This window comes from Balaenoptera borealis, assembly GCF_965194805.1.
Source record: "Balaenoptera borealis genome assembly, chromosome: 17".
Taxonomy (NCBI): domain Eukaryota; kingdom Metazoa; phylum Chordata; class Mammalia; order Artiodactyla; family Balaenopteridae; genus Balaenoptera; species Balaenoptera borealis.
Window position 1 is genome coordinate 15,462,759 of NC_138876.1, and position 13,060 is coordinate 15,475,818.

The 13,060-nt window shown below is 42.8% G+C and overlaps 1 protein-coding gene across 1 annotated transcript in view; it reads right to left on the minus strand.

Moving 5' to 3' along the window:
• The window catches only part of FER1L6 (fer-1 like family member 6), a 124,991-nt gene extending 118,242 nt beyond the window's left edge, over window positions 1-6,749 (minus strand). Inside the window, exon 1 of the mRNA XM_082363035.1 lies at window positions 4,825-6,749. Coding sequence (XP_082219161.1) covers window positions 4,825-4,865 — 41 coding nt within the window. The 5' untranslated portion in view covers window positions 4,866-6,749. The remainder of the gene's footprint in view (window positions 1-4,824) is intronic.
• Between the last annotated feature and the right edge of the window lie 6,311 nt (window positions 6,750-13,060).

Below are 13,060 nucleotides of genomic sequence, written 5' to 3' on the forward strand. Positions count from 1 at the left end.
AACAGGTCACTTAACCTCTCAAAACTCCAGGGTCCTCATGTGTAAATGAGAGAACAAATGTAACGCATTTAGCCCAGTACCTGGAACATACTAGTTGCTCAATAAATGTTAGCTATTCTTGTTATTATTTGAAGGGATAAGGTTAGAACTAATGAGAGGAAGCTACTAGGAGACATATGTCCCCTCCATTCACTTATTTATTTATTTCCTTATTTGTTTATTTATTCTTTTCATGTCCTGCCTTGATCCAGATGAGGAATTAAGGAGCCCTCCTCATTGGTGCTGCCTGAACAGTGGAATGGACTGCACTGGGTGAAAGTGAGTTCCCTGTTCCTGGAGGTGTGCAAGCAGAGACCTAAGGACCACTGGTAAAAGATGTTGTAGAGAGGACAAACATCAAAAGCAGGGGGCACTGGCCTAGGGGACTCCGGGGGTCCTTTGAGATCCTGAAGTACAGTAGAATGATGGAAAGAATGGGTTCTGGAACCACCCAGACATGGTTGGATTGGGTAAGTCACAGCACTTCTCTGAGCCAGTTTCCCCCTGAGTACAATGGAGATAAATGACACGGTACCTACTTTACAGGATTGTTGTAAGAATATAATGAGGTAAGTAAGCAAAGCATCTAGGACAAAGCAAAGCTGTGATAAGAACATCCTTCTAAGTCTCCCAGGAATCTCAAATACACAAGGGAAATTCCCTTTTTTTCTGAAATTTCTTAAAGGAAATTTCCAATAATAGTTTTTGCTTTCCTGTTTTCAAAGGAGAGTTACCATGCAGAGAGTCCAAGGCCAGTCCCGTCCAGACCCTGAATTGCCACTGTGGTCCCCAAGGGCTCCCTGCCGTGATCATTTCACAGAGGCAGAATCTGATGTTCCTGGGAAATTGGAGGCTTCCAATTTCCAAAAAGCAGGCTCGGCAGAGTACTTGAGAAGACTGAGTAACTTCCATCTGGAAACAGGAAGTTGCTACCAATAAATGACAGTAGCTACCAGAGGGAGACTTAACACTCCTTTCGGAAGCTGACAGTTCATCACGGATGGCCTCAGCATTCTGAGCCCTCCCACAGGGCAGTGACTGAGGCATCAGGGCATGCCACAGGCTACTGTTGTGGGCACAGGAGGAGGGAGAGATGTGCCACCTTTCAGAGTCAGGCACCCCTGCCCCTCCAACACCAAGAGCTCCTAACCCTGATATCCATTAGACCCACCTAAGGAGTTTAAAATATACCAATGTCTGGAACCACCTTCAGAGATTTTTAGTTGATTTGGGAGAAGAACCAGTTCTCAGGAGGTCTGCTCTAGACACAGCTCAGACCCCCTACAGAGGAAGCCAGAAACCTTCCAGTAATGCCCAAAGAATTTACAGCCAGCTCTGCTCTCTGGGGTGGATTGATGTTTGTTTCACAAACACACAAGGTTGTTTGCCTGAAACCCTGAGTCAGTTATCAAGGGCACTCCCAGCATGACTCCCAGCGTGAAAAGGTTTCTTGATGAAAATTGATTTCTTCTCCTCAGCCCCGTGACATCCACAGTAGAGAGGGCACAGCTCGCCAGCCCTGAAAGACCTTGCCACTGGCAGATTGCACAGCCCAGGGTAAATTGGAGACACAAGACTCGGCTCAGGGCCCTGCTTGAATCCACCTGTTAGCTCCAGAATTTGGGGCTGGATACTTAAATCAGATGAACATGTTTCATTCTCACATGACACAATATTTCTTATCAAATCCACAGGGTGACGTTAAAAAAGGAAACAATGCTTATACAATGTAAAACATGCTATGAATTATTACAATGTTGATGACAAGAAAACATGTTACAATATTCCCCTGAGTGAGTTTTGAATTTTTTAAACATGCTTTGACACTCACCAGGTACCAGGAATACCATGTTACATACATAAGCTCCTAGGATCCCCACCACGTACCACGAGGCGAATGCTATTACTATCCACTTTTACAAACAAGAGTTTGTCGGGGTTTCCAGCCAATATTTTGGGATCAACCAGTAAAGCAGGAAGACTTACCTGGTAAGTCTTCAAGGCAGTTGCCATCATACCGGCCCCCCTCTCCAGTTTGCCGAGGATTCCGGCATGGGAACCTCCTGCCCCACTTCAAAAAAAGGATGGAATTCTCCAGTTTAGGGTCTACTGAATCTCCTCCCAGGGCCACCCCAAGATAAGTCAAGAGACACACGGCAACCCCCATACCACCTTGGTCTCCTCAGGGTGAAAGCTACCATGACTCCGATATCTGCATCCAAACAGCGAGAGCATTAAACAGTGCGCGTGTTTAACTTGCTTCCGCACATCTGTTCAAGGCGGCGTTGCTCCACGTTGAGCCCAGGGCTCGCATTGCCAGGGAGGCGGCCAGCCTGGCACACAGAAAGAGGAGCCCGGCAACTGGAGTTTGGGTCTCATCTATGACACTTTAACTATGTCACTGCAGCTGGCCACAGGACTTCTCGAAGCTCCAGGATCCTCTTCTGCAGGAAGTGGTGGTAAAGTTAACACTGCTTTTCCCACTGGGATATTGTGTATGTCACCTCATTGAACCCTCACGCTGAACTGCTCTAAGCTCTACAAATAGCAACTTTACTGTCATGTCCACGGCTCAGGGGAGCCGAGATCAGGAAATCGCTCACAACCACGGTCTCCTTGTGGTTTTCCACTTGTGTCACCAGATTCCCCTTCTGGAATCACCTTTTCTACCTTCATTGCAGAAGAGAAGCAGCTCAGGCCAAGAGGCCAAACACTAAGTTAATTGCATCAATGGGTGTGACCAGTACTGGCCCCTGCTGCTCTCCTTCCCAGATAAGAAGACTCAGGTCACCTCTGCACCTCACCCTCCAGATCCACTCATAACATCCAGTGTGGAAAAAGAAAACACTTTGGGGTTTCCCTGGTGGCACAGTGGTTAAGAATCCGCCTGCCAATGCAGGGGACACAGGTTCGAGCCCCGGTCCGGGAAGATCCCACATGCCGCGGAGCAACAAAGCCCGTGCGCCACAACTACTGAGCCTGCGCTCTAGAACCCATGCCACAACTACTGAAGCCTGCGCGCCTAGAGCCCATGCTCGGCAACAAGAGACCCCACCGTAATGAGAAGCCCGCACACTGCAACAAAGAGTAACCCCTGGGCTTCCCTGGTGGCGCAGTGGTTGAGAATCTGCCTGCCAATGCAGGGTACACGGGTTCGAGCCCTGGTCTGGGAAGATCCCACGTGCCGCGGAGCGACTAGGCCCGTGAGCCACAATTGCTGAGCCTGCGCGTCTGGAGCCTGTGCTCCGCAACAAGAGAGGTGGCGATAATGAGAGGCCCGCGCACCGCGATGAAGAGGGGCCCCCACTTGCCGCAACTAGAGAAAGCCCTCGCACAGAAACGAAGACCCAACACAGCCAAAATAGATAGATAGATAAATAAAATAAATTTATATTAAAAAAACCAACCACTTTGATTTGTGAATTTCTTTATACGGGAACTCTTTAAAACTTTAAAAAATTTATTATATTTAATAAAATTCCTTTATCAGAAGAATGGATTTGCAGGTAATCAAGTCTATCTTAAAAAACAATACAAAATCAAGCTTTATCACCATTTTGAGGTTATCCAGAGAGCCTTGGGTAAATTTCCCATTGCCTGCTAGGAAATACCTTCTTGGGTATATGCTATCAGTGCACTTATCTTACTTCTAGGACTAGCATATATTTATTAAAGGCAAACCAGCAAACATAGAAACAGCCATAATGTGGGCTTTGACAGAAGATTGTTAAAATATAAATCTATGTGACATCTTGCCTTGTCAAGACTCTGAAACTTTTTTCCTCTCTCCCCGTGACCTTCCCATTACTGCTCTCCTGATCATATCCTATTTATTTAGGGCAATGGTGGTCAACTTTGGCTGTACATCAGATTCATGTGAGGGAGCATTCTAAAACTATCTCCCACACTATGGCCAGATCCCATCCCAGAGAGTCTGATTTCATTCGTCAGCACTGGGGCCACGCTGCAGTAGTTTTTTAAGTTCCCCAGGTGATTCTAAAGTGCAGCAGGGTTGCAAACCCCTGTGGCTAAGTAATCAGTGCCAATGAGCTGTGTTCTCAAAGACAAGGTTCATAGTTTTTAAAGGAAGTTCAAAGATAATTTTGTAACCAGAGGAACAATAAAATTTAGGAAATTCAGAGTTATTGGTGAATATATTTGGGTAGGCTGGATGAATTTTATTGTCCAACTTCAACTCCTCTTCCACTCAACCCTCATCCCAGCAATTAGCCCACAGAATTGGCCTGCCTTCTCTAATTCTGCATGGGATCAGCTCAGTCTTGATGGAACTGAGTCCTTCAGTTTAAGAGAGAAGGATCAGTCCTCTATTGGGTCCAAAGCATCCCAGGCAATGACCTGAGTAGATGGAGTACTGACCCCCAATCTTGTGGGAACCACTTCATTCTTGCCTACTGTAATATGGACTCTCCCACCTCACTGAGGTAAATGGATGTTTCTCTGGTAGGTCCTCTTTTGTACATTCCAGCCCCGTCAGTCATGATAATGAGATTCAAATATCACCAACTCAAAGACTATCACTGAAAACCTTGATATTTCACCTGCAAGAGTCTAGGAAATGCACCTCCAAGGATGCTAATGAATTCCACTTCCTGTGGTTTTTCAGAAACAAGGGTGGAGTCACATCATATAGAGCCAGCCCAGGTGAAGCCAGCCTCTGACAGCCATTCAGAGATCCATCCAAAAATTCAAGGGCAACGTGGTAGGAGGGTGCTGCTGTAGGACTGTTCCAGGAAAATGAAGACTTTTGCCTCACATGCATCTCACCCATCCTGCAGCACACCAACAGTGCCCACTACTGATGCCATCTTCCAAGGGTTGGAGGAGAATCTTCAACCTGTGGCCCCTGGCCTCCATCCTCTCCTGCTTCTCCTCCTCTAGAGCTAAGATCAGCACATGACCAGGTTGGCTGGAGAGCAAGGAAAATAGAGAAACAAATATCGGCAGGTCATGTCATTGACTCAGGATAGTTAGGGCTGCTGGATCCCCCAGCCCCAAACTTTCTCTCTCCTGGGTCCCTAAGAAAATGTTCATTTTTCTTATTTCATCCTCCAGGCTAATCAGAGCCCTGGTCTCTGTTCTCCTAAAGATAAAAGGATCAACCTCTAAGCCAAAAATAGACTTATTTGGAACAAGCAGCGCTCTCTCCCTATGTCCCAGCATAAATGGGTCTTCAAACTTCCACTCTTTATAGGCTTTCTGTTTTTGTTTACTCTCCAAAACTTCCTTTCCCCATGTATTCCCTGATTATCTTTTGGCAGAATGAAAAGACATCCAATGGATATGGCATCCATTGGTTAACATGACTCTCGGGTAGGGTTAAGGTCCAAGACTCCTATTCCCATGTGGTCTTCCCTTCTTTGGGTCCACCTTCCCACAGAACATTTGTATTCTACTTTCTGCTCCAACTGCCAAGTGGAAGTAAGTCACTGAGGCAGGTTTCCTTCTCCCTGCAGCTGTGTGAGCAAGCCCATCTGATTTACAGTGAAGTATATGAAAACCAATCCGGACTCCGATCCATACAGCTTCCTCCAGTCTACCTTTGCCAGCAATAAAGGTGATATGTTGATCCCAATTTGATGCATAAGTCTGTTTCTCCATGGGTTTTGAACATAACGGGGAAAGAGAAGGATATAGTTATAACCTCAGGAACACCAATATACTGACATATAAAATTTTGTTATAAGTGAGAATCATTCAACTCCATAATGGGTAGAGAGGATCTATACGATTCCTTCTGAACCTCATTTTTTGGTGTTGTTAATAATTTAATTATTAAATTAAATAATTTGCTGTAGGATTCTTAGAGCCTTTAATATGCTGACATTCATTATGACTCTCCAAGAGGGAGGTGCAGTACTCAGATTTTTCTAAATGAATTTGACCACATCTTTATCACAAAACATGTAATAATAAACAGCACCATTTGGGATACCCAGAGAAAGAGAACCCTGGCACCTTTTAGTGTTCTTTTCTCTTTTGAAACTTTTATGAGATGAGCAGTTTCCAAGTAAGAACCATTGAGGAAGTAGAGAACCCGGGACATCTCTCCCCTGCAATCCCTCCTTGCATCCACTCTGCTCCTACTCTACTCTAACTGGTCTTTCTGCTTCCATTCTTTCCCTTCCTGCAAACTAGTCTCCATTCTGAAGCCATCTTTACACACTAGAAGAGCAGCGAACTTCCTTAATATGATAAAGAATATCTACCTAAACCCTAGAGTTAATATCTTATCTATGGTAAATATTAAAAGACTGCCCCTAGGATTAAAAAAAAAAAATGATACAAAGATGTTTGCTATCAGCCCCTCTATTCAACACTGTACTTGAGGCCCTCCCTTAACAGTTCAATAAAGTTTGATTAGTTGAATTGATAAGTGAATTTAGTAGATCATCTAGAAACAAGGTCAGTATACAAAAATCAATTGTACCGGGTTGGGGGGCAAGATGGCGGAAGAGTAAGACGCGGAGATCACCTTCCTTCCCACAGATACAGTAGAAATACATCTACACGTGGAACTGCTCCTACAGAACACCCACTGAACGCTGGCAGAAGATGTCAGACCTCCCAAAAGGCAAGAAAATCCCCACGTATTTGGGTAGGGCAAAAGAAAAAAGAAATAACAGAGACAAAAGAATAGGGACGGCACCTGCACCAGTGGGAGGGAGCTGTGAAGGAGGAAAGATTTCCACGCACTAGGAAGGACCTTCGCGGGCAGAGACTGCGGGTTGCAGAGGGGGGAAGCTTCGGAGCCACGGAGGACAGCGCAGCCACAGGGGTGCGGAGGGCAAAGCGGAGAGATTCCCGCACGGAGGATCGGCGCCGAGCAGCACTCACCAGCCCGAGAGGCTTGTCTGCTCAGCCGCCGGGGCGGGCAGGGCTGGGAGCTGAGGCTCGGGCTTCCGTGCTAGCCGGGAGGGAGTCCGGGAAAAAGTCTGCAGCGGCCAAAGAGGCAAGAGACTTTTTCTTGCTTCTTTGTTTCGCGGAGCGCAAGAAGAGGGGATTCAGAGCGCTGCCTAAATGAGCTCCAGAGACGGGCGCGAGCCGCGGCTAACAGCGCGGACCCCAGAGACGGGCAGGAGACGCTGGGGCTGCTGCTGCCGCCACCAAAAAGCCTGTGTGCGAGCACAGGTCACTCTCCACACCGCCCCTCCCGGGAGCCGGTGCAGCCTGCCACCGCCAGGCTCCCGTGATGCAGGGACAACTTCCCCGCGAGAACTCACAGCGCGCCTCAGGCTGGTGCAGCGTCACGCAGGCCTCGGCCGCCGCAGGCTCGCCCCGCCTCCTCTGTACCCCTCCCTCCCCCGGCCTGAGTGAGCCAGAGCCCCCGAATCAGCGGCTCCTTTAACCCAGTCCTGTCTAGGCGGGGAACGGACGCCCTCAGGCGACCTACATGCAGAGGCGGGTCCAAATCCAAAGCTGAACCCCGGGAGCTGTATGAACAAAGAAGAGAAACGGAAATCTCTCCCAGCAGCCTCAGGAGCAGCGGATTAAATCTCCACAAACAACTTGATATGCCTGCATCTGTTGAATACCTGAATAGACAACGAATCATCCCAAATTCAAGAGGTGGACTTTGGGAGCAGGATATATTAATTTTTCCCCTTTTCCTTTTTTTGTGAGTGTATGTGTGTATGCTTCTGGGTGAGATTTTGTCTGTATAGCTTTGCTTTCACCATTAGTCCTAGGGTTAGGTCTGTCCGTTTTTGTTTTTTTTTTTTTTTTACTTAAAAAAATTTTTTTTCCTAATAAATGTTTTCTTAATAATTTTTCCTTATTTTCTATTTTTAGAATTAAAAATTTTTTTAATAAGTTTTTTCATATTTTTTATTTTAAAAAATTAAAAATTTTTTTCTTAATAATTTTTTTTCTTATTTTTTATTACAAAAAATTAATAAATCTATTTTTAAAAATTAAAAAAAAATTTCTGAATACATTTATTCTTAATAATTTTTTCCTTATTTTTTATTATAATAGCTTTATTTTATTTTATCCTCTTTCTTTCTTTCTTTCTATTTTTTTCTCCCTTTTATTCAGAGCCGTGTGGATGAAAGGCTCTTGGTGCTCCAGCCAGGCATCAGGGCTGTGCCTCTGAGGTGGGAGAGCCAACTTCAGGACACTGGTCCACAAGAGACCTCCCAGCTCCACGTAATACCAAACGGCGAAAATCTCTCAGAGATCTCCACCTCAACACCAAGACCCAGCTTCACTCAACGACCAGCAAGCTACAGTGCTGGACACCCTATGCCAAACAACTAGCAAGACAGGAACACAGCCCCATCCATTAGCAGAGAGGCTGCCTAAAATCATAATAAGGCCACAGACACCCCAAAACACACCACCAGACGTGGACGTGCCCACCAGAAAGACAAGATCCAACCTCATCCACCAGAACACAGGCACTAGTCCCCTCCACCAGGAAGCCTACACAACCCACTGAATCAACCTTAGCCACTGGGGACAGATACCAAAAACAACGGGAACTACGAACCTGCAGCCTGTGAAAAGGAGACCCCAAACACAGTAAGATAAGCAAAATGAGAAGACAAAAAACCACACAGCAGGTGAAGGAGCAGGGTCAAAACACACCAGACCTAACAAATGAAGAGGAAATAGGCAGTCTACCTGAAAAAGAATTCAGAATAATGATAGTAAAGATGATCCAAAATCTTGGAAATAGAATAGACAAAATGCAAGAAACATTTAACAAGGATGTAGAAGAACTAAAGAGGAAACAAGCAACGATGAAAAACACAATAAATGAAATTAAAAATACTCTAGACGGGATCAATAGCAGAATAACTGAGGCAGAAGAACGGATAAGTGACCTGGAAGATAAAATAGTGGAAATAACTACTGCAGAGCAGAATAAAGAAAAAAGAATGAAAAGAACTGAGGACAGTCTCAGAGACCTCTGGGACAACATTAAACGCACCAACATTCGAATTATAGGGGTCCCAGAAGAAGAAGAGAAAAAGAAAGGGACTGAGAAAATATTTGAAGAGATTATAGTTGAAAACTTCCCTAATATGGGAAAGGAAATAGTTAATCAAGTCCTGGAGGCACAGAGAGTCCCATACAGGATAAATCCAAGGAGAAACATGCCAAGACACATATTAATCAAACTATCAAAAATTAAATATAAAGAAAACATATTAAAAGCAGCAAGGGAAAAACAACAAATAACACACAAGAGAATCCCCATAAGGTTAACAGCTGATCTTTCAGCAGAAACTCTGCAAGCCAGAAGGGAGTGGCAGGATATACTTAAAGTCATGAAGGAGAAAAACCTACAACCAAGGTTACTCTACCCAGCAAGGATCTCATTCAGATTTGATGGAGAAATTAAAACCTTTACAGACAAGCAAAAGCTGAGAGAGTTCAGCACCACCAAACCAGCTTTACAACAAATGCTAAAGGAACTTCTCTAGGCAAGAAACACAAGACAAGGAAAACACCTACAATAACAAACACAAAATATTTAAGAAAATGGGAATAGGAACATACATATCGATAATTACCTTAAATGTAAATGGATTAAATGCTCCCACCAAAAGACACAGACTGGATGAATGGATACAAAAACAAGACCCATATATATGCTGTCTACAAGAGACCCACTTCAGACCTAGAGACACATACAGACTGAAAGTGAGGGGATGGAAAAACATATTCCATGCAAATGGAAATCAAAAGAAAGCTGGAGTAGCAATTCTCATATCAGACAAAATAGACTTTAAAATAAAGACTATTACAAGAGACAAAGAAGGACACTATATAATGATCAAGGGATTGATCCAAGAGGAAGGTATAACAATTGTAAATATTTATGCACCCAACATAGGAGCACCTCAGTACATAAGGCAAATACTAACAGCCATAAAAGGGGAAATCGACAGCAACACAATCATAGTAGGGGACTTTAACACCCCACTTTCACCAATGGACAGATCATCCAAAATGAAAATAAATAAGGAAACACAAGCTTTAAATGATACATTAAACAAGATGGACTTAATTGATATTTATAGGACATTCCACCCAAAAACAACAGAATACACATTTTCCTCAAGTGCTCATGGAACATTCTCCAGGATAGATCATATCTTGGGTCACAAATCAAGCCTTGGTAAATTTAAGAAAACTGAAATCGTATCAAGTATCTTTTCCGACCACAACGCTATGAGACTAGATATCAATTACAGGAAAAGATCTGTAAAAAATACAAACACATGGAGGCTACACAATACACTACTTAATAACGAAGTGATCACTGAAGAAATCAAAGGGGAAATCAAAAAATACCTAGAAACAAATGACAATGGAGACAGGAAGACCCAAAACCTATGGGATGCAGCAAAAGCAGTTCTAAGAGGGAAGTTTATAGCAATACAAGCCTACCTCAAGAAACAGGAAACATCTCGAATAAACAACCTAACCTTGCACCTAAAGCAATTAGAGAAAGAAGAGCAAAAAAACCCCAAAGCTAGCAGAAGGAAAGAAATCATAAAGATCAGGTCAGAAATAAATGAAAAAGAAATGAAGGAAACAATAGCAAAAATCAATGAAACTAAAAGCTGGTTCTTTGAGAAGATAAACAAAATTGATAAACCATTAGCCAGACTCATCAAGAGAAAAAGGGAGAAGACTCAAATCAATAGAATTAGAAATGAAAAAGGAGAAGTAACCACTGACACTGCAGAAATACAAACGATCATGAGAGATTACTACAAGCAACTCTATGCCAATAAAATGGACAATCTGGAAGAAATGGACAGATTCTTAGAAATGCACAACCTACCGAGACTGAACCAGGAAGAAATAGAAAATATGAACAGACCAATCACAAGCACTGAAATTGAAACTGTGATTAAAACTCTTCCAACAAACAAAAGCCCAGGACCAGATGGCTTCACAGGCGAATTCTATCAAACATTTAGAGAAGAGCTAACACCTATCCTTCTCAAACTCTTCCAAAATATTGCAGAGGGAGGAACACTCCCCAACTCATTCTACGAGGCCACCATCACCCTGATACCAAAACCAGACAAAGATGTCACAAAGAAAGAAAACTACAGGCCAATATCACTGATGAACATAGATGCAAAAATCCTCAACAAAATAGTAGCAAACAGAATCCAACAGCACATTAAAAGGATTATACACCATGATCAAGTGGGGTTTATTCCAGGAATGCAAGGATTCTTCAATATACGCAAATCAATCAACGTGATACATCATATTAACAAATTGAAGGAGAAAAACCATATGATCATCTCAATAGATGCAGAGAAAGCTTTCGACAAAATTCAACACCCATTTATGATAAAAGCCCTGCAGAAAGTAGGCATAGAGGGAACTTTCCTCAACATAATAAAGGCCATATATGACAAACCCACAGCCAACATTGTCCTCAATGGTGAAAAACTGAAACCATTTCCACTAAGATCAGGAACAAGACAAGGTTGCCCACTCTCACCACTATTATTCAACATAGTTTTGGAAGTGTTAGCCACAGTGATCAGAGAAGAAAAAGAAATAAAAGGAATCCAAATCGGAAAAGAAGAAGTAAAGCTGTCACTGTTTGCAGATGACATGATACTATACATAGAGAATCCTAAAACTGCCACCAGAAAACTACTAGAGCTAATCAATGAATTTGGTAAAGTAGCAGGATACAAAATTAATGCACAGAAATCTCTTGCATTCCTATATACTAATGATGAAAAATCTGAAAGTGAAATTAAGGAAACACTCCCGTTTACCATTGCAACAAAAAGAATAAAATATCTAGGAATAAACCTACCTAAGGAGACAAAAGACCTGTATGCAGAAAATTATAGGACACTGATGAAAGAAATTAAAGATGATACAAATAGATGGAGAGATATACCGTGTTCTTGGATTGGAAGAATCAACATTGTGAAAATGACTCTACTACCCAAAGCAATCTACAGATTCAATGTAATCCCTATCAAACTACCACTGGCATTTTTCACAGAACTAGAACAAAAAATTTCACAATGTGTATGGAGACACAAAAGACCCCGAATAGCCAAAGCAATCTTGAGAATGAAAAATGGAGCTGGAGGAATCAGGCTCCCTGACTTCAGACTATATTACAAAGCTACAGTAATCAAGACAGTTTGGTACTGGCACAAAAACAGAAATATAGATCAACGGAACAGCATAGAAAGCCCAGAGATAAACCCACGCACATATGGTCACCTTATCTTTGATAAAGGAGGAAAGAATACACAGTGGAGAAAAGACAGCCCCTTCAATAAGTGGTGCTGGGAAAATTGGACAGCTACATGTAAAAGTATGAAATTAGAACACTCCCTGACACCATACACAAAAATAAACTCAAAATGGATTAAAGACCTAAGTGTAAAGCCAGACACTATCAAACTCTTAGAGGAAAACATAGGCAGAACACTCTATGACATAAATCACAGCAAGATCCTTTTTGAACCAACTCCTAGAGAAATGGAAATAAAAACACAAATAAACAAATGGGACCTAATGAAACTTAAAAGCTTTTGCACAGCAAAGGAAACCATAAACAAGACCAAAAGACAACCATCAGAATGGGAGAAAATATTTGCAAATGAAGCAACTGACAAAGGATTAATCTCCAAGATTTACAAGCAGCTCATGCAGCTCAATAACAAAAAAACAAACAACCCAATCCAAAAATGGGCAGAAGACCTAAATAGACATTTCTCCAAAGAAGATATACAGATGGCCAACAGACATATGAAAGAATGCCCAACATCCTTAATCATTAGAGAAATGCAAATCGAAACTACAATGAGATATCATCTCACACCAGTCAGAATGGCCATCATCAAAAAATCTAGAAACAATAAATGCTGGAGAGGGTGTGGAGAAAAGGGAACACTCTTGCACTGTTGGTGGGAATGTAAATTGATACAGCCACTATGGAGAACAGTATGGAGGTTCCTTAAAAAACTAAAAATAGAACTACCATACGACCCAG